At 30.8% G+C, this 20,222-nt stretch overlaps 1 protein-coding gene across 1 annotated transcript in view; it reads left to right on the top strand.

Annotated features, from left to right (window-relative positions):
• Positions 1-1,176: 1,176 nt before the first annotated feature.
• LOC111625711 (CUGBP Elav-like family member 4) overlaps positions 1,177-20,222 on the top strand; it is a gene marked incomplete at its 5' end in the record, with an annotated part of 114,670 nt that continues 95,624 nt past the window's right edge. Inside the window, one exon of the mRNA XM_023368930.1 lies at positions 1,177-1,285. Coding sequence (XP_023224698.1) covers positions 1,177-1,285 — 109 coding nt within the window. The remainder of the gene's footprint in view (positions 1,286-20,222) is intronic.

Below are 20,222 nucleotides of genomic sequence, written 5' to 3'. Positions count from 1 at the left end.
TGAAACTGATTCAAATCAAATCTGCACGTCATTCAGTAAAAGATGAACCTTTCTTATTTAGTAAAAGTCTGATGGCTTATAATGGTCAGATAATGTAATAAGATTTTAAGATTTGGTTTTCAATTATAATCAGAAAATAGTAATAATTTTTGTATATTATCTTCTAAGTTGAAAGTTATTTAATAATAATGTAATATTTACGTAAAATTTAAATTAATATAAAATGGATTTCTACATTAGAGTTTAAAAAACGAGGCAAATAAATCAAAATGGTAGAAAATAACACTGTTGTGCATTAAATTGTATATAACAAAACATTAATCAGTCAATAAGTAAAACTATTTTATTGTTTTTTTTTATTCAGTATTTAACAAAGAATGTAAGAAGTTCAAAGTTATTTAATATGACTGTAATTACATTATATTTCTTAGCAATCATGAAACTGACTGCTCATCAAAAAATGAGTTTGAAAAGTTCATCATTTGTTGGACAGACTATATTGGAAATACACAAAAATATTAGAATTTTGTGGGTGTTTTTGAATAAACTTAAGAAACTTCATTAAGTTAATCTCTGGAAAAGATAATTTAATAAAGTTTCTTAGGTTTTTTCAATTAATTATCATTATTAGGATCCAATACAGAAAGAAACTGTAAGATTCTAGTATTACAGTTACAAATCCATGTACACTTGATTCTTCAGTCATCTTTTCTGAAGAACTAATATTATTTAAATTTTTATTAAATTTAAATATCATTATTTAAATTTAATAATTGTTTTTAGTATATTTTTTGCACAGTGAACATACATCAGTGTGCGCAGCATCATTTTAGCTAACGTTTATTAAAAGAATATATGTATAAATGCCTTTGTTTACTAATAACAAATATGCTTTAATATGTTGATACATGTTAGTTGTTTTGTTTAACTAATTAATTTTGCTAATTATAAATAAAGTCTTTTCATCTATGAAATGATCCTTTTTATAAATAAAATACTTTCTTAGTGGAACTAAAATCAATATAAATAAAAACAAAACCTATAATAACCAAATAACTCCAAATGTTTTCTGCCTTCACCAAGGCAATCTTCATTGCCTCAGGCATTTTGGAATTTGTCATTAAAGTTCTGTTAAAGGTTTTTTTTTATTTCTAATTGATCACTCCAGTCATTTGAGAAGGAGCTAGTTATAATAAATATTTTTTTATTATAGCTCAAGCCATTCCTAATGGTGATGCTTTGCAACCTACTGCATACCCTAGTCTTCAGCCTTATCCTGGTATTCGTAAGTAATATTTTTTTAATCAGTACTGTGAATTTTTTAATTCTTTAACGTAAGCAGAACCTGTAAACTAAATATTGTTTTTAATATTCAAAAATATTTGAAAGTTTGAATCAAAGATATTGTTATATTTTTACTTGATATTCACTTTGTAACAATTTAATAAAAGATTTTCATATACAGTAATACCTCGACTTACGTGAATCCAGAGTTACACAATTTTCAAATCTAGTTGATTTGTCTTTTGTTTGAGCGCCATGCAACTCTTGATTACTCACTCCCCCCACACTATTGTTCAGCTTAGATGTTTGGACGTGTCATGTGGAATCGGCACATAGCTACAATTTATTTTGTGTTATTTATTTCTGTGTTTGTTATATCCATGGAACCTTGAGAGACTCTATGTGGTGATTTCTTGTAAATGTGAACGAATCAAAAAAGAGATAAGATTAACAAGAACATTTATTAGCTTACATACATCCGACTTGGATTTTACACAAATTGCAAAATTATACCCCGACTTACACAAATTTGACTTACGTGGTTATCGATCAGTCCCACCTATCGCATAAGTTCGGGGTATTACTGTATTAAATAATTTTAATGTCATTATGAGTATTATATCATTAAAAATTACTTAACTGTTCAAAATTTTTTCCAAATATTTAAATAAATTTTATTGTGCTTGAGGAATGGCTTGTTTTGTTTTTTCATGTTTGCTATTTAAATATATTATCTTTTCTAAAGTATATTTTTATTGAAGATTATTATAAATAAATTTTCTTAATTTTATAGAATTAAAAGCTTGAAATTTTCAATGTACAGGAAGAGTAGTTTGATTATATACATTGTGAAATTTTTTGTAATTTTAAATATGTATGGTGAGCTTTTAAATCATTTTTAAATCAATGAAAATTTGCAGTAAAAAAGAAATTCTTATTAGAATATACTTAGAAGTATTTTAACTTGTATATGAATCTTAAGTCACAGTTTTTCCAGCATCATCTCATTTTTCAAATTTAATCAATTTTCTTAAGAAAATAAATCATCTGGTTTTTTCAGAGTTTAGGCTCATAAATTTGTGCTCTAGATCATGATCTCATGGGCTTAGTGTAAAATGTCTCTGGGAACATATATCTTTATGAAGTACTATTTCAACTTTTATTGTTGTACAGACATTACGTATTGAAATGTTTATTGTATGAAACATTTGTCTAATTAGATAATTTAGAAATTAGATATTTCTGAATTGAAACAACGAAAAACTTTTTCTATAGAGGGGAAAAATGATGATGATACCAAAAGAATAAGATAAAGAAATAGAATATTTATAAGGAGAAAATGTGTCCAATCATTTTAAAGAAATTCTAGTACAGTCTATCCAAATGGAGAAAAATGATAAATCCACTTATTCAGAAAATATTGAATACAAAATAAAAATCAGTATTAAAATCATAAAAATAAATATCAATACTTTTTAAAGAAATTAAAATAGATTTGAAATAAATGGTTTAAAGTTATTCATGAAAATATAGTAAGTCCAAAATATGTTAGATTTAGATTTCAAAGATTCCTTTTATTTTGTAAAAGTAGTTTCAATGATTACATTTGAATATTTAAAATATTTTAATAATGATAAAATCAAATTTTTCTTTCAGAAATTGTAAAAATTTTTTCAATATTTATTCAGATCAACCCTAATGATGAATAGATGAATATATTGGGGATAGGCCAATGGCAATGAGTAAGAAAACTTTCTTGTTGTCAGGTTTTGAGTGGTGGGGGATATGTTCCTTCTGTCCCATATGGATCAATGTCATGCTGTTCACATTAATTACTTTCCTGGCTGCGTTATATATAATAGAGGGAATGTGTAGCGAATGGTCAAAAAATGAGCAACCCAGATTTTTACATTTTTGGACATTTTTGAAACATTGAGAAATACAAAAAAATTTGGGGGTAATTTCTGTATGTGTGGCATGATTTTGTTCACCATCTTTAAAGTTTAATATCTCCTGTGCTTTTTGTCAAAAATTTCAGAAATTTTTGACAAACTATAATCACCACACTTTTTTGCATTATCTTTTTTGGGAATTGCTATAAACGTAGACATTAAAAGATCTTGAGGAATTACACCACTTTCGTAAATAATGTTGTAAAAATCCACTAAAATATCAAGACTATCTTCATCCAGTAATTTCAAAATTTCAGCGGGAACTTCATCTGGTCCGGTAGCTTTACCTTCTTTAGTTGTTCTAATTGCATTCTTTACTTCTACTTTTAGTATTGTTGGTCCTTCTTCTTTATCAATTATTATAGGTTTTAAATTTCTCTCNTAGAATTTACAATTTTTTTATAAAACCCGTTTCTACACTAAAAATTAAGCTTTTTGCCATTATATAATAATTAAACATAAAAAAATTTTAATAATAAAACGTTGTAACAGATGGTGTAACACATGCAGTTTTAAATGTTTCCAGGAAAGTTAAGCAACTCGTTGCTGGATTTTTTTACCAAGTTTAATTGTTTTGAAAAACAAAAAAAGAGTAATCCAAAAATATTTGTATAATCTAATCACAATCATTGGAATAGTTAGATTTAGATTCTATTATAGCATCTCACCTAAAGATTTTTTTATTAATTTACTCAGAAACCTTTAATTCATAATTTATTATTCCACGATGTATCTCATGATTAGTCACCAGAACATTTGTTGAAAATTATATAAATTAGACATGGTCCATAAGGATATTGTCCTATTATCAACCAATATTCAATCTGCTGAACTTTGATATAAAAGACAAGCTCACATTAGCTTGGATGGTTAAATAAATTAAAACCAATGGTAAAAGATCTAAAGTTTAGAGGTAATTTTAACTCATATGTTTGTTACATAAAAGGAAAGCACAAACATAAACTACAGTATTTTCAAAATAAAAAATATGCAAGGATAATGAAATCTGACAATTGGTACACCCAGACTTATGTGGATTAATGGAAATAAATTCAATTGATGATTCTCATTATTTTCTTAGCAAAATTAAATCTATATGACTTTCATATACAGTTGAACTCCATTTATGTTTTTCAGTTGCATGATTTTGCAATTATACATTAAATATTTTCTACACAGTAGTTCTCTCTGTTATAAAACACTTCATTTGTGTTTTTCATTCATACGATTTTACACTTACAAAATTTTTCAGCACTCTACAGCACTTTTTTCTCACTTATGTTATTCACTTTGAAATGGAAAAATTTTAAGTGATTATTAAAAAAACTGAAAAATTACATATTCATTTTAGATTAGTGAATACATACTGACAATGAGTCACCAAGGAATTTAAAAAGCAGACCAGATAACATGTAGCATGTGATGATGCTGTTTCCAGAAAATTTTCCCATTTACAAATCATTTTTCCATTCCAACACATTGAAAATTTTTGCTTTCCACATTTTGTAGTCTGAACCAATTTTACTAAGTGCAAAAGTGAATAAAGGTCACTTTCTGATTTCTCATTCAATTTTGCTGTTTATTGTCAGTGTGAGCTAATCTTTAGAATGATTCTTTGTTCTTTCACATGACTTGTGTTTAGGTGTAAGGAGATAACTGATGTCATGTACAGTATGTGACAAATTTATTGAAAAAATAAGAAAAAAACAAAACTTTATCAATTTTTTAAAAGTTTATGACTTAATTTCATATTGCTTTACTTTTTTTTATATGGTGTTCAAATTTATTACACATACAGTAAATTGAAACTTCTTTATTAAAAATTGTATGTACAAATTTAGTTGTACAGTGTTAATTTGTGCTATAGCATACTTTTGTGATGACTATATTCACTATGAAAGCAATTCAAAAGTAGTTTCACTTGTATGTTTTTCTCACTTACATATTTTTCTCAGTTTCTTTGAAAAATGTATAAAACAGGGTTCAAGAGTACTTGTTGAAAAATAAAAGTGAAATATTTATTTCAAAACATTTAAACATTTAAATTCCTTTGAATGTTTGAGAAGAAATTGGAATGTCAATGGCATTCCAAATTTTCCAATTTGAAGGTTCTAGAAATTTGATGATGGAATAGAGTAGTCCCAAGAAATGTTTAATCTGGTAAAATTTTGGCTTCTTTACTCAGTCTAGTGATTGTATATATTTTTAAACACTTAATCACTCACAGACATCTTCCATACTGGTTTCAGCAGATACATTTATTAGAAAAAATGAATGTTTTTGATCACTTTCAGAGACCTTTGTCAGGTATTATAAATTTCATAATTTTCAAGTAATAGCATTTGATTTATAGGTATGTATAATAACCTGATGAAGGTCTCTGAAAATGATTGAAAACATTTGTTTTTTGCAATAAATGTATCTGCGGGAACCAGTATGGAAGGTGTTTGTGAGTACAGTACAGCGTGATTTATCTGAATCAATTTGGGACTGGGGTTGTTTGGATAACTAATTATGTACAAAAAAATATATTAACCTATCCCATGTTGAAATTTTTCTCCATTGCGTGTCGCTTTGCATTGAATTTTCGTCGATGTTAAGCCTAACATAAATTTTTTAAAATAATGATTGTGGCTATTGTATTGTTAAAAATTATTTCTGTATTTTGCACAAACGAAATAAATATATTGAAAAATATAAAAACAGAAAAATTAAATTTTGGAAGTTAATCTAGTATCAAAAACATTCGATTCAGCACGACACAGTCCGACTGAAACGCTTTCAGTTAACCGATGTTTCGGTTGATCGGCTTTCAAATAAATGACGTTCTACTGTATTTATATTATTAAACTCTCCCATTCAATGAACCTTTATCTCTGGTAATGCTTAAATTTTGGGAACAAACGTTTTTGGCCTCACCCGAGGTCTGCTTCAGGTTAATTGAAAATAGGATTCCAAACTTAGAACGACTTTCCTTGGAACATATGCGTGTGCTATGGAGCATCAGCGACTTCTTGCTCTTTGCATATGTAGCACCAGGTGTATGATAGCACATTGCTGTCTTTAAAAGAGAGTTTATACATCTCCCCTTCAGGCTGGCCTGCATATTTTGAGGGCCTCAAGGGTCCTAATGTGATCAATGTGGAAGGCTCTTTTTATCAGTCTGGCATTGGATAGATCTGTATGAACCTCTGAGTTGGTGGCATAGGTGGATAGGGCGATGGTGTAACGAGCATGATCTATGTCATATTTGTGTTCATGGGCTCTCTGTTGGATGGAACATTTAGTGGAGCCTATGTACACCATGTCACACCCAAACATGTCATCCCTAACCAGGATACTGTATACTCCCGGAGCTATGAGATCGTCCTGCTTGTCTTTTGCATTGCACAATAAAGTATATATAGTGGGGGACCTTTGATGCCTGCTTTGGTCACAATTTCTTTATACAAGGCATGAAATTGTTGGTTGTACTCAACCATAGTGCACCTGTTGGTGTGGTCCTGATTCTGAACTCCATTACGAACCCATTAGGACCCTTGAACCCTTGAAATATACATGGCCAGCCTGAAGGGGAGATGTATAAACTCTAAAGATGGCAATGCACTATCATACACCTGGTGCTACATATGCAAAGAGCAAGAAGTCAACGACGCTTTATATCATGCGCATATGTTCCAATTTATTTTGAAACTCAATGTTCAAAGTTGTTCCAAGGAAAGTCGTTCTAAGTTTGGAATCCTGTTTTCAATTAACCTGAAGCAGACCTCGGGTGAGACTGAAAATGTTTGTTCCCAAAATTTAAGCATTACCGGAGATAAAGGTTCATTGAATGGGAGAGTTCATTAATACTGGTAATTAGGTTAGAAGATATTGGTTTATATTATTTTCCAGCTTTTGCAGTGTTTTTAAATACTTATTTGAAACAAAGCACAAAAGGAAATCAAAAACCTATGAATAGACAAAAGGCATGACAAATATTAATTAATTAACCCCTTGACCCGAGTATATAAAAAACTATTTAGAAAACTGTTATATACAACACCAACTATCAGTTGAATACTTGTTTAGAATAAAATGGTATAAATGCTCAAAACAGATATTAACTTCTAATTGAGTATTGAAAAATCTTAATTTATGCTTATTTATTCAAATAGATTAAAAAATAATAATTTTTCACTGCAATAAAATCATGGTAAACAACTGCAAAAATAAATATCCAGCTACTTCCATAAATTATAAAACTCCATATAAAGCTTGGAACTGTTGAAATCTGATTTTAGTTTCATGTGCACTTTTGGATATTATATATTATTATTTATGTATATACCAAAAGCAAAAAGAAAAGGATGGGATAAAAATTCTCAGGAATTTATATTTATAAGTTATATTCAGATAGAAAAGAGTATAGATTATTTGATTTTACTGTTAAAGAAGGTTGAGATATGAGCTATAAAGACAGATAACATCAAACATAGAAGAAAATCAAATTCATTGATTTATGTAATTTCATTAAGATAATGTACTTATAACCAACAATAATAATATTCTTTATAATACAAACTGTAGTGTTCTAGTTATAGGGTAGCATCTTATAAATAATCGGAACCAGTGTGATGGAATCAGTAAACAAAAAGTCCAACTCTGACTCCAGCAAATTTGCAATGCGTGACTCTGATATTACCTCTTTTAAAATGTCACACTACAATTCCTTTTATAAGAAAGATATCACTGAGTATCCGAATATTTTTATGTAAAATTTCTCTATATAAGGTCATACTAAAATTGATGGCAAGAAACAAAAAATGGATCTAACGAATTTACCTTGCAAAAACTTTCGATTATATAAAGAAACACACTACATCTTAATAGCCAAAAGAATTCCACTTTTACTAGTTAATTATGAAAAATTTATTTAAATTTAATTATTTTTAAGAAAAAAATTAAATGCAATAAAATGAAAAAAAAATAATGATTTGATGAATGATATAATAAATTGTTCTGTAAAATAGTTTCTTCTGCTCCAGCTACAATTAGAATAGTTTTTCTACCGATAGTTGTCTAAACTGAAGTATACAGTAGAAATTTAAAATATGAAATTTAGGAAAAAAAATCAATTTTCTTGAACTGATGGGTACAATCATGCCTGAGAACTTGAACCTACTGGTTCAAGTTATTAAATATTAAACTGAAACATTCCTATAAATTATATTTTGCAGTTTTCTCTTCTTTTTTTTTTAGTTTGTTGTGGTTAGATTCTGTTCTCATTTTAATTTTTCATTGTTTTTTTATTGACTGTGTTTAAGACCAAATTATGTTATCAAAGCTATAATACTCAAAAATAGCTTAAAACCAATAGAAGGGCAGTGAAAAAATTAATTAGTGAAATTAGTCAAAAAGCATTTGATATGCAAAGTAAAACATCCAAGATGTAAAAGAATATTGTGCCAAGTAAAAATTATGGCACCCAAAATGAGTCAAATTTTTTCTTGGGAGCCTCTCTTTGGTAATGATAAGTAGTACCTGGATTTATCTGAGAGTCCAATGAGAGTTTTGAAAATAACATATTTTGCTTCTAACCGACAAAAATGAACTTTTTACATTTTTTTAATACTGAAATCAACAAAAATGCTTGATTTATTGGATTTTCTTGCAATTTTTTAAAATACTGTCATATACAGTAGACCCTTATAAAACAGGTTCATATAATACAGATTTGGTATATAACAGTGAAAAAATTGTGATTGTATTCGTATAAACACGCTAAAAGAAACTCGTATAATATGGTAAAACATCATTGCCGACTTGTTTCATGACAGGATTGGTCAAATCTAGACCAATAGTGGATATTGCACAAACTGTTGAGTTTAAATGAGCAGCGGACCTACTAAAAACCATTTATTACTTAACAGCTATAAAAATTATATTTATATTAATGATGTCTCCAAAGTTCAGCGAATTTTTCGCAGAAAAATAACTTATCAGACAACACGTGCCCACCATTCAATGTGCCGCTCCACAATGAAAACAAGCTTAAGCAATGGCATTGTCGAACAGTTCACGCTCGGTAAGTAATCCTACGATGTTTTGTTTATAGCATAGTTTATATGGATTATTCCCAAAAAATTATACGTATTTTGGAAATGTTGAATCAAATTAGTCTAGAATCGATTAATTTTATGAAAGAAAACCTTTCAAACAGCCGTAGTTCGTAAACTGCATACTTGCCAGGCTCTGATTGGCTCATGTATTTAAGTGATCGTAAAACATGAATTCATATAAAACGGAATGTATCTACCATATTATAGGGGGGGTCTACTATATCTGGTCCTTGATGCCATTGTACGTACGAAAAAACCATTTCAGATTTCAAAACAAAAACAGAGACGCCATTGAACGTCATTTTATAAACAATGTTGAATTACTTTATGCCACATTCAGATTTTTTTAATTGACAAAAATAAAAATAATTAGCATCTTGGCTATCTTTTCAGCTAATTTAAATTTATTCTATAACTTTCGGGTTACTTTCTAATAAACTGTTGGTGACACTGTGAAGTGCAGAAGTGTGTGCAACCTCAAAGTTTTATATTCAACTACAGACTAGGAAATTTAATGGATAAGCATAAAAGTTCTGTGTCTCAACTTCTGCTGAAGTGGTTGAGGGAAGTGAAGTTAGCCAAGTGAGACTTCACGGTGGATGGCTCAAAAGTGTTCTGCAAGGTCAAATGGATATCAAAATGCATTTTTGTGCATGAAGAAATCACATTTTGAGGGTCGTGTGTTCTGGAAGACGTGCAAGCAGCACATTGAAGGATCAAACATCCCAGATGCTGCTCACAAAAATAGAATCTCAAGATAAAAGAAATATTTTTCTTAGATACAGCAAAGACCTTATAGGATGCAATATAGAATTGCATAAATTGAAGCATTCCTTTCCCAGGAAGTACTTAGAAAAATACACGAAGCAGAATCTTCATGGTGAATCGACACTGAGGAAGAATTATCTTCCATGTGTTCATCAGGAAGTGCTTGAAGAAATTCGCAAAGAAATTAGTTACAATGCTATATGGTTTGCTGTAGATGACACTGCAGTCGACCCCCCCTATAACACGGTAGATACGTTCCGGTTTTTATGAATCCATTTTCTACGAGTCCAGCCAATCACAGTTCGGCACGTATGCAGTTTACGGACTATGGCTGTTTGAAAGGTTTCTTCCATAAAATTAATCGATTCTAGACTAATTCAACTCAACACTTTCAAAATACGTATAATTTTTTGGGAATAATCCATATAAACTATGCTATAAACAAAAAATTGTAGGATTACTTACCGAGTGTGCACCGTTCAACAACGCCATTGCTTAAGCTTGTTTTCGTTGTGGTGCTTGTCATCGAATGGCGCTCGCGTGCTTCCTGATAAATTATTTTTTTTGCGAAAAATTCACTGAACTTTGGAGACATCATTAATATAAATATAATTTTTATAGACGTTAAATAATAAATGGTTTTTAGTAGGACCGCTGCTCGTTTAAACTCAATGGTTTGCACAATATCCACTATTGGTCTAGATCAGTGTTTCTCAACGGGGGCGATATCGCTCCTATGTGGGCGTTTTTCCATGTTGAGGGGGCGATTAGTAACAATTTATATTTTGGGGGCGAAAAACAATTTTCTGGGCGATATAGTAAAACATTATATTAAGAATAATTAGATATTTTATTCGTTATATCGTACAATAATTAAACAAATAACATTATACTAGTCACTAGTCTCTTCAATGCAGTACGAATTTGGCGTTAGTTTTGGTCCTTGGCATCGGAATTTTGAAGTGAAGAGGGCGATAATAGGTAAAGGTTTTATTGAAGGGGGCGACAATTCGTTAGAGGTTGAGAAACATTGGTCTAGATTCAACAAATCCTGTCACAACACAAGTTGGCGATGAGGTTTTACCGAATTATATGAGTTTTTTTAGCATGTTTGTACGAATACTGTTGCAATTTTTTCGCCGTGATATAGGAATCCAAACTATAGGAACATGTGTTATAGGGGGGTTGACTGTATAGATGCATGCAGACAATATGTTGCTTTAATGGTAGTACGAAAACTTGACGGAAAAGACTGTGCTAAAGTTTATCATCTTTTATGTAAATTTCTGGAGAGGACGAATGCAGAGGCAACAGCAAAAGTTATTCAGGAATATGTAATGCTATTGTATAATTAAAGTTATGTTATGCTTAAAGAAGACTGTGCAGTCTTTGAGCATGACGAGAACTTTTTATATAGTCTTATTCACGTAACCTGCTTGAATCCTGCTTTACATCTTCTGGCTGAACAAGTTCGTTTAAATTTTAAAGATGTAAACGCCCTCATTTGTTCTGACAAGAAACTACTTGCAAAGACACAATGCAAACTGCTTTGTATCGTGAGCATCTGCCAGATACTTCTTTGCCACCCTCTCCATAGTCACGATATGGGGCACATGAATCAGAAAGCTCTCATTGTGGATGTTAAGGAAGCTTTGGAGAATTCACATTTAATCGCTTCTCTAGTTTACATCTGCGCCCATTTGTTAAATTTTTCAGATATTACTGAAGAATTAGAAGTAAGAAGGTTGTGTCTTAAAGAATCTCTAAAAATTTTTCAAACAGTAGAGGATTCTATACAAAATCTTCCTAGTTTATGTGAAGGCAAACTTTGCATGAAGCTGGTGGTGCTTTTGGAGAAGAACAGTGGTTTTTCTGTGCTTCGCCAAGTTAATAGCTGTCTCGTTGGAGATCCCTGAGGATGTAGGGCTTGCCAATGTACTGTACCTTTGCTGAAATACCATCCTGTGACTATGTTTGATGCCAAGAGAAGTTTTTCACTGTATAAAAAAATTCTCACTGACTGTCGACACAGTCTGACAGAAGAAAATATTAATAGATTTATTGTATGTGCATGGTCATATTCAAACAGTTTATAATATTGTATACTGCTGCATTAATTAAGAAAAAAATAACTGAAGAAAATTTGATAATTTTGTTTTATTTTTATTATTTTTTTGTGCTGAAAATAAATCTGAAAACATGATCTTTTCAATCCGATTTTGAATCCGAAATTCTACTTTTATTGATCTGAAAAATCCAGAGCTTAATGATAAGCTTGGCACTTCAAAGCAATACCATAAACATTTACTTTCCAGATGTGATCCCACAACTAACTACAAGTGTTTAGTAGTTTTATCCATTTGGCCACTGGTTAAGTTAAAAGCTATTTTCTGAAAGTATAGTGCATGTTGTGTGAGATACATGTAACAATATGCTATGAAACAGCCTTTATGGGTTAATATAATTTTGATATCTAAATTTATCAAAGTGTCCATTTTCTAATAAATTTCTTTAGACAGTAATGAATTAAAACATATTTTTCTTACTTCACATTTTACCAATAGTAAACTTTGAGGTCGGAGTCGCTGGAGTCAAAAGAATTTTATCAACTCTATCCAAGAAACATCCAACTCCAACTCCACAACACTGATCAAAACACAACTATGAAATAACATAGGCATTGTAACATAATACAACTTTACTATCCAAATACTGTATAACAACTGACCCTGGTCTCACCATAATCTTTTGTTCATATGCAAAATCTGTTCTGATTCCCTGAAAATCTTGCTCTCAGATTTCAGTTAGTTCCATCCACTATATCTCTCTTATTCCACTAAAGATAAACATTCTGAGGCTGGATGACCAAGCAGTTTAAGGTGGCAGCCTACCACTCTGGGGATCCAGGATTGAATCCAGATGGGTTGAAAAATCTTATGAATTTTTAGGGAGGTGGTCCATCTACATATGTCAGTTATCTGAAATGGAGTTGTGTTCCATCCTTCACCACCACTCCATTGCAAGCCTTGCCAAACCCCCTAATGAACTTGCTAAAACGGCGTTCTTAGTAGCCACATGGTGAAGAGAGTTTAAAAAAACAGAAATATTTCTAACAGAAATATATCAGACTGGATTTACGAAAAGAAATTTCATGTTCATGATGTGCAAGTTCAAAAAAGGATCATCATCAATCTCAGATTTCTAATGCTAATACAAGTACTTTAGTAAATCAGATTTTCAGTGTAGGAAACATTTTGGAATTGACCATCAAACTGTTTATGATATGGTGAAAAGACTGAAGAGTGGCCAAACAACAAATAGAACTCCAGGATATGTAGAATCACCAAAAAGATGCTTGCAAAAAATTGATGTTTTTTTTTTAAAACAGCAATATATGAACAAAACTTGCTCAGAAGATGAAATTTCTCCTTCTTATAAAAAAAAAAGATGAAATTGTCCAATATAAAGTATTATTGTCAAGTTGACATTCCAAAATCAACTGATAAACAACAGCAGCAGCAAATGGATAGACTGAAAGTCATAGCTCCAAAGCTTCCAGAAAATTCAATGCATCACATTATTTATGATGATGAATCTTATTTTCTACTTGAAAATTCAATTAAAACTAGATTCTATATACAAAATAAAGAAAATATGTCTCCTGAAATAAAATATAAGTGCCTAAAAAAGTTTCTGAAACACTTGTTCATTTGGATTGCAATTAGCAAAAGCAGTCATTCAGAATCTTATTTTATGCTTGAAAATTTTGCAATGGCTGCCAAAACATACTCAACTGAATGTATTGAATCTAGATTGAAGCTGTTTATTTGCAAAAACTATCAAATGGTTTGAAGTGCTGAATATCAAATGGTCATTATATTTTTTGGTTTGATGGTGCTTCAAATCACTATGTAGTCATTACCATCACAAAACTTGAAAATTTTGGTATTAATTATGTAAAGAAATAAGAAAATCTGCCCAATGTGCCTCAATTACAGAAAGGTTTTGGGCTCATCTGAAACAAAAAGTTTATAAAAATGGATGGGAAGCAAAGTCAATATTCATGCTCAAAACTTGGATTTGAAAAAACTCAGTGAATTTGGAAAAAATTATTTTATAAATTTTTTTACTAAAAACAAACATAAAATTGCTACTGCTGCTACTTACAGACCTCTTTCTATGATTACATAAATTTGAATTATGTTTCCAGCTCTTCAACATTTGAAGTTATGCTTATTTGTTTCTCATGTATGGATTTTTAGGACAACCTCCTTATTAAAAATCATATTATTACAAAAAGCTTGTTCTTATGCATAATAAGTATAGAAGTCTTTAAATCTGTTTAGTATTTTAGATTGTCTTTTAGGTCAGCTCTCTTCTGGAGCTGATGTTTTCAGTTCTACATTACCCACTAAATATTTTTTACAATCAGAAATGGGTCTGCTGTCTTGGTTGTTTCTCGTAAATCAGTATTCTCTTTTACTTTCCAGACCAAAACTGTCACATGAATCCTCTATTTTCTCTTCCTCTTTCAGCCTAAATCAGTTATCTACTTCAGGCAGATCCTTTTGATTGATGTGACATTTAAGTTTTTCCATTTGGATACCTTATAGTTACTCAGTTACTCACTTTTCCATGATTCTTTAGAATGGCGTCATAATTACTGTCAGCTTATTCTTTCAATTCAATCTTAAAATAATATTATTATCAGCAAGTTAGGCTTGAGCTTTCAATTAAAATTTGCATATTTTGCATTCCTTACATTACTTTTCAGGATCTTGTTTCTCACTGATCTGTCTGAACATATAGATATAGAGTCATCTGTTTCTGGTAACTTTGTTCTGATTGTTTGACTAAACAGCAGTTTTGTTGGAGATATCTTGATAGTGGAATGTGGAATTGATCTACAGACTCACAGAAAAGTGAATAGAGCATCTCTCAAATCCACCTTCTCTAAAAATTTTGGAGAATTTCTCTGCTCATATTGACCAGATATTGAAGCTCTTCTGACCTTCTGTAATTCTTTGTCTTTCTCACTTGCTGTTTTTATTTCTTGTGAGAAATAGCTTTGGGGACATTATGCCTAATTATAAAGTTGATGTGCTTTTCTGTTGAGTCACTGTATCCTCCTGTTTAAATTGTGTTCTTCTTGAGCCTCTAACATGTATGACAATAAAATAGCCAATATTCTTATTTCCTTTGAGGTATTTGATATCATATTTATAATTTGTAGCCACAAGGCCCATCTTTATATTCTGGCTGCAGAGTGTAATTTTGCCATGTATATAATCAATAATGGCTTATGATTGGTAAATATTGCAAACTCCTTATCTATCAAAAATATGTTTAATTTTTTGCAAAATCCAAATCACCAAAAGGTTTTCTCTATTTGGGAGTATTGGTTTGTTAGGAGTAAGCATCTTACTAGCAAAAGCAGTAAGTTTGATGGTACTGGTACCTCTTTGTTTCAGCACTAAGGCAGCATCCAGCTCATCTAGAATGGCATCCACATACAAAATGTTTGGCAGTCTTTGCAGAAAGTAGAAAAAGGATAATTTAGTGTGCTCTGAAATCTCTATTTTGATTTCCTTGAATGACTTGTCTTGCTGTGTGCCACAATTCAATTTCTGTTCTTATTTAATAACTTGTGCATAGGTTTAGTAATGATGGCTGCTCTTGATAGAAGACATGAGCAAAAATTCTGAAATTTCTGGTTTTCACAGTGGATTGTCTTCCAAATGTTCTACATGATGACGTACCACTATCTACTATGAATGGTACCTTTTTGTAATTAATAATCATTTCCATTGCTGAAAGATGTTTTATTCCTACAGAAAAAGCCACCATTTTCTGTATGTTCTTTATTTCTGCCTGGCTGGAGAAAATTCACTCTTGGTTTGTTGAGAGATTTTTTATATTGATCTTACTTCCAGTGTAGCATTACATACTTTGATGAAATGACTTGTGAAATGATGAACTGGCAAAATTTTCCACACTTATTACAAAGTTTAACTTTTGCTCTAATATAAGGTGAACTTTTCCACCACAACAATTGCACCAAACCTAGCATCTTAATTTCTTTGTCCACTTTACTGATTTCTTGTCTGTATGTAATTAATCTCATATGATGAATATTTTTGAAATTTTATAAGTTCCACTTGTTTATTCACACATTCCTGACTTTGTGCTAACAAAAATAAAAGTAGAGAGAAAATATCCTCTTGGTAATTGTTTACAGAGTGCATTGCTTTGACAATGCTTGACAATTTGGTTGACAATAATTATTTCTGTCCACTCTCCCATTACAAAAGATGGCCTGATATTGACATTGTGTAACAAAGTTATTCACACATGTCTGGTATTTTAAATGCTTTAAATATTCTTTTCAACCCTTCTCCATTAAGTAAAAGTAAGAGATTATTCTTGGTAATGTCATCCAGAACACTGGTTGCAGCGGTATAACAGATGGAAGATTTCACCTTCCTTGCTTCCCAGCAATCTCCTTCATTTTCATTGGATCTTGAAAACTTCCTGATTAACACTAGTGTCAGTTGAACTGCCATGACACATGGCCGGGGAAAATTTCTTATACTGTTTACTACTGAGAGGATATACAGAAGTCCTGTTTGTTGTTAGTTGCAGGGGTGCAGAATATATCCATTTGCATGAATGAGATTTGGAGAAAATTAAAGCAGTCCAGTGGAAATTTATGGTGGATAAAATAATACAGCAATAGCCGCAAAAAATATTACCATAAAATAGAGTAGCATCTCAGCTAAGCCTATAGACATTGATTGGGAATATTTGCCAAAATGCAGGAATCTTGTGTGTTAAAAATGAAATTGAAACATTGTTTATTTTGTTTCCCATCAGTTCAATCACTTGTTACATTGCTGCTTACTTACATGGTTGTGTGCTTGGAGTAAGGAAAGAGTCTTGTTTACAGAACCACAGTTTTGATTTTTATGAAAAACAGAGCTTTAAGAAGAACCAAAAAAGAAAATTGTTTTTATTTCAAAACTCTGTTTGAAACTATTTAGAGGTGAACTTTTGTCTTCGCTTGAATTAAACAAACTAGGACATTGTGCAACTTTGTTGTATTGTGATAGAATTGAAGCATAGTCAGAAGGAAAGAAGTGATTTCTGCACCCGTTAGGCACAGAAGAGGCGATTCTTGTACAGTACCTGATAGATATGGATAGGTGAACTTTGCACTTACTGCTGTAGAAGAGACTATCCTGCAGGCCATGGGAGACATTATCCTTGCACTGGCCATGTACGGAGAGATGATCCAAGAACAAAGCAGTTGATGATGATTGCTTTGTTCATGTGTTTTGTTTGTTTTTCGCATCTATTTTCCATTAGGGACATGTAATACTGTTTTTATTTTTGACCCCTAGGCCTAAATTCTGTTAGGTGTATTCATTGCATAAGAGAGCATGGACATTGTCACTCTAATACCTTTGTGTATCGAAAATGAAGTCATGACTCCCGTTTTTACTTTCCTGTCTCTGTTATAGATAACAGAGGAAAAGTATGATGATCAGTCAAAAAATGATACTCCTCCCAAGATTTTTACATTATTGGACATCAGGGACCGTAAAATGTTGAGAAATGCAAAAACATTCAGAGTTTTTTCTCTATGTACAGATGTTAATGTGTATGTTTGTGTGGCATTATTTTGTTTACCCTTTTTGGAGCTTAATAACGCCTGTACTCTTGAAAATTTCTGAAATTTTGCAGGCAGGTTTGTGTATTAGAAAGATGCTATTAAATTTTGGTGGTTTAAGGCGAATTGGGTGGGGAGATAATGGGTGCTCATGTGTCATATCTCAAGTAGGGTCAGACTTAATGACGATTTTACTTGTTATTAGCATTTACAGTTTTTTATAAAACCCATCCCTACCCTCAAAATTAAACTTGCCATTTTATAATAATTAAAACTGTAAACAGTTTTTTAAATGAAATATTGGAACAGATAGCACTATCAGAATTTTAAATGTTGCCAGGAAAGTTAAGCAATTTGTTGCTGGATTTTTTTACATTTAAATGGATCCACATTACATTACATTATCAAAATTGATCCATTAAATTTTGAGAACAAACTTGATTCTATAAGCCGATATACTATTCTATAAACCTGCTAGTGACCATGAAACATCACATGACAAAGTTGTGTGATTCTGTAATATCGCTTTGCCACACATGCTCATGAAACAACCTTATATCTTGAAAATGAAGTCATGGACCCCCATTTTTTTTATTGAGTTTTGGATTCCGCATCACAATTAATGGACAATGGCAAAGTTTAATCAAAATCTACCAAATGGATTTTGAGAACAAACACGATTCTGTAAGCCTCATAGATGCTTTGCTAATGCTCCACTTCAAATATTCACTCATTCCCTACACAGAAAATTTTAAAATTAATAAACTGCATTTAAAGATTTTTTTCTGAATTGTCTTGATAAAACAGTCCTAGATATGTCTAGAAAAACAGTCTTTTATATATAAAAAAAAACTATAGTACTGTACATACAAATGTACGAACAAATAAAAACCTAGCGAAGCGGGTCCTTGCAGCTAGTTTATTATAAAATTAAAAATATTAATGTTGAAATATATTTTAAAACATCATAAAAATATGGTGGCATTTTCAAACAAAAAAAATTAATAATAATAAGTCATTCAAAAATTCTAAAACTGTTTATGTTTTGAAAAAACTTAGTGCATTTCTTAAAAAATTTTCAGAAAAAAATTGTCCAACAATCATTGTAAATAAATTTTGCATTTTTGAACATCAAAAAATCTGCTAATTAGCTTCTCATGCTAACAGTAGGTAGGGTTGCCATACATCCTGTATATACAAGACTGTCACTGTATTTCACTACTCAGTCCTGTATTACTATTTGTCCTGTTTTTGTCCCATTTTTTTCCCTAAACTATGCATGAAGTGGATCTCTCAGTCAGTCTCAACTATCATAGCTCGGTGAACACTAATTTGTTTTGTGCATGTGTTATAAAATAACTAATTGCTTGCTGCTGCACATCGAGTCTTTTTTAGATAAAACCATTTTAATACCTGTAATAAAGGATGCCAAAGAGGAATTGTCATTTTAAAGATGAATATACCAAAAATTGGTCATTTATAAAGAAAAACAAAGTGCTTCAAATTCGAACTGAATTTGAAGCATTGTGTTCTATTTGTAATTAAGAATTACAAATAGAACACAATGCTTCAAATTCATGCATATGTCATTCTTGTTCAAATTCATGCATATGTCATTCTTGTTCAAATTCATGCATATGTCATAATGCTTCAAATTCATGCAAATGCCATTAACCATGGTCCATTATCCATGGACCATGGTTAATGGCATTTTTACAAGTAAGAAACATCAATATTGGCAACATGAGATTCTATTCAACCAGTTTGTATATCTAAAAGATTATTTAGAGAAAAATAATATCAAACAAAACTGCAACGCAACAATGAAATTGAGTATGGAAGAGAAATGGCTGAAGTTTTTTGCAGATACAAAGCATATTGATCAGAAGTCATGTCTAATAAAGCTATGTGAATATGTATTTGCCACTCCAGCTCACAATGCAAATGTGGAGAAAATATTTTCACTAATGTCAACTCAATGGTTGGACAAAAGAAACAGGTTGTCAGTGGAGACAATTGAAGCAATTTCGATTTGTCATAATAATTTTAAATGATTTGTGCCCAATTTTATAATTATGTGAAAGAAGAAAATGATATAATTTAGAAAGTAAAATCAACTTTAAAATATGACTGGGCTAAAAAGGATTAGCCTTGCATTTTTTTTATTTCTATGTATTCATTTTATTGATTTTTTATCGGAATAAAATAAACCATTTTTTCATGTTTTATTTATTTAGCACTTAAATAAATGCCCTGTATCAATGCTTGGCAATTATGGCAATCCTAACAATAGGTCATCCATGTTGCTGACTTCAATTTTATTTCAATTAATCAATGCATTACATCAAGTTTATAAGGTGTGTTTCAAATTTATACGGACACGAAAAAATTAAAGTGAAACACAAATTTGCTGCATTAAGTGACAAATGTTTTATTAAAAATAATATG

Source organism: Centruroides sculpturatus, unplaced genomic scaffold, assembly GCF_000671375.1.
Source record: "Centruroides sculpturatus isolate CEXI.00-Female unplaced genomic scaffold, Cexi_2.0 scaffold78, whole genome shotgun sequence".
NCBI classification, from domain to species: Eukaryota; Metazoa; Arthropoda; class Arachnida; order Scorpiones; family Buthidae; genus Centruroides; species Centruroides sculpturatus.
This window is presented reverse-complemented; position numbering and strand designations above follow the sequence as displayed.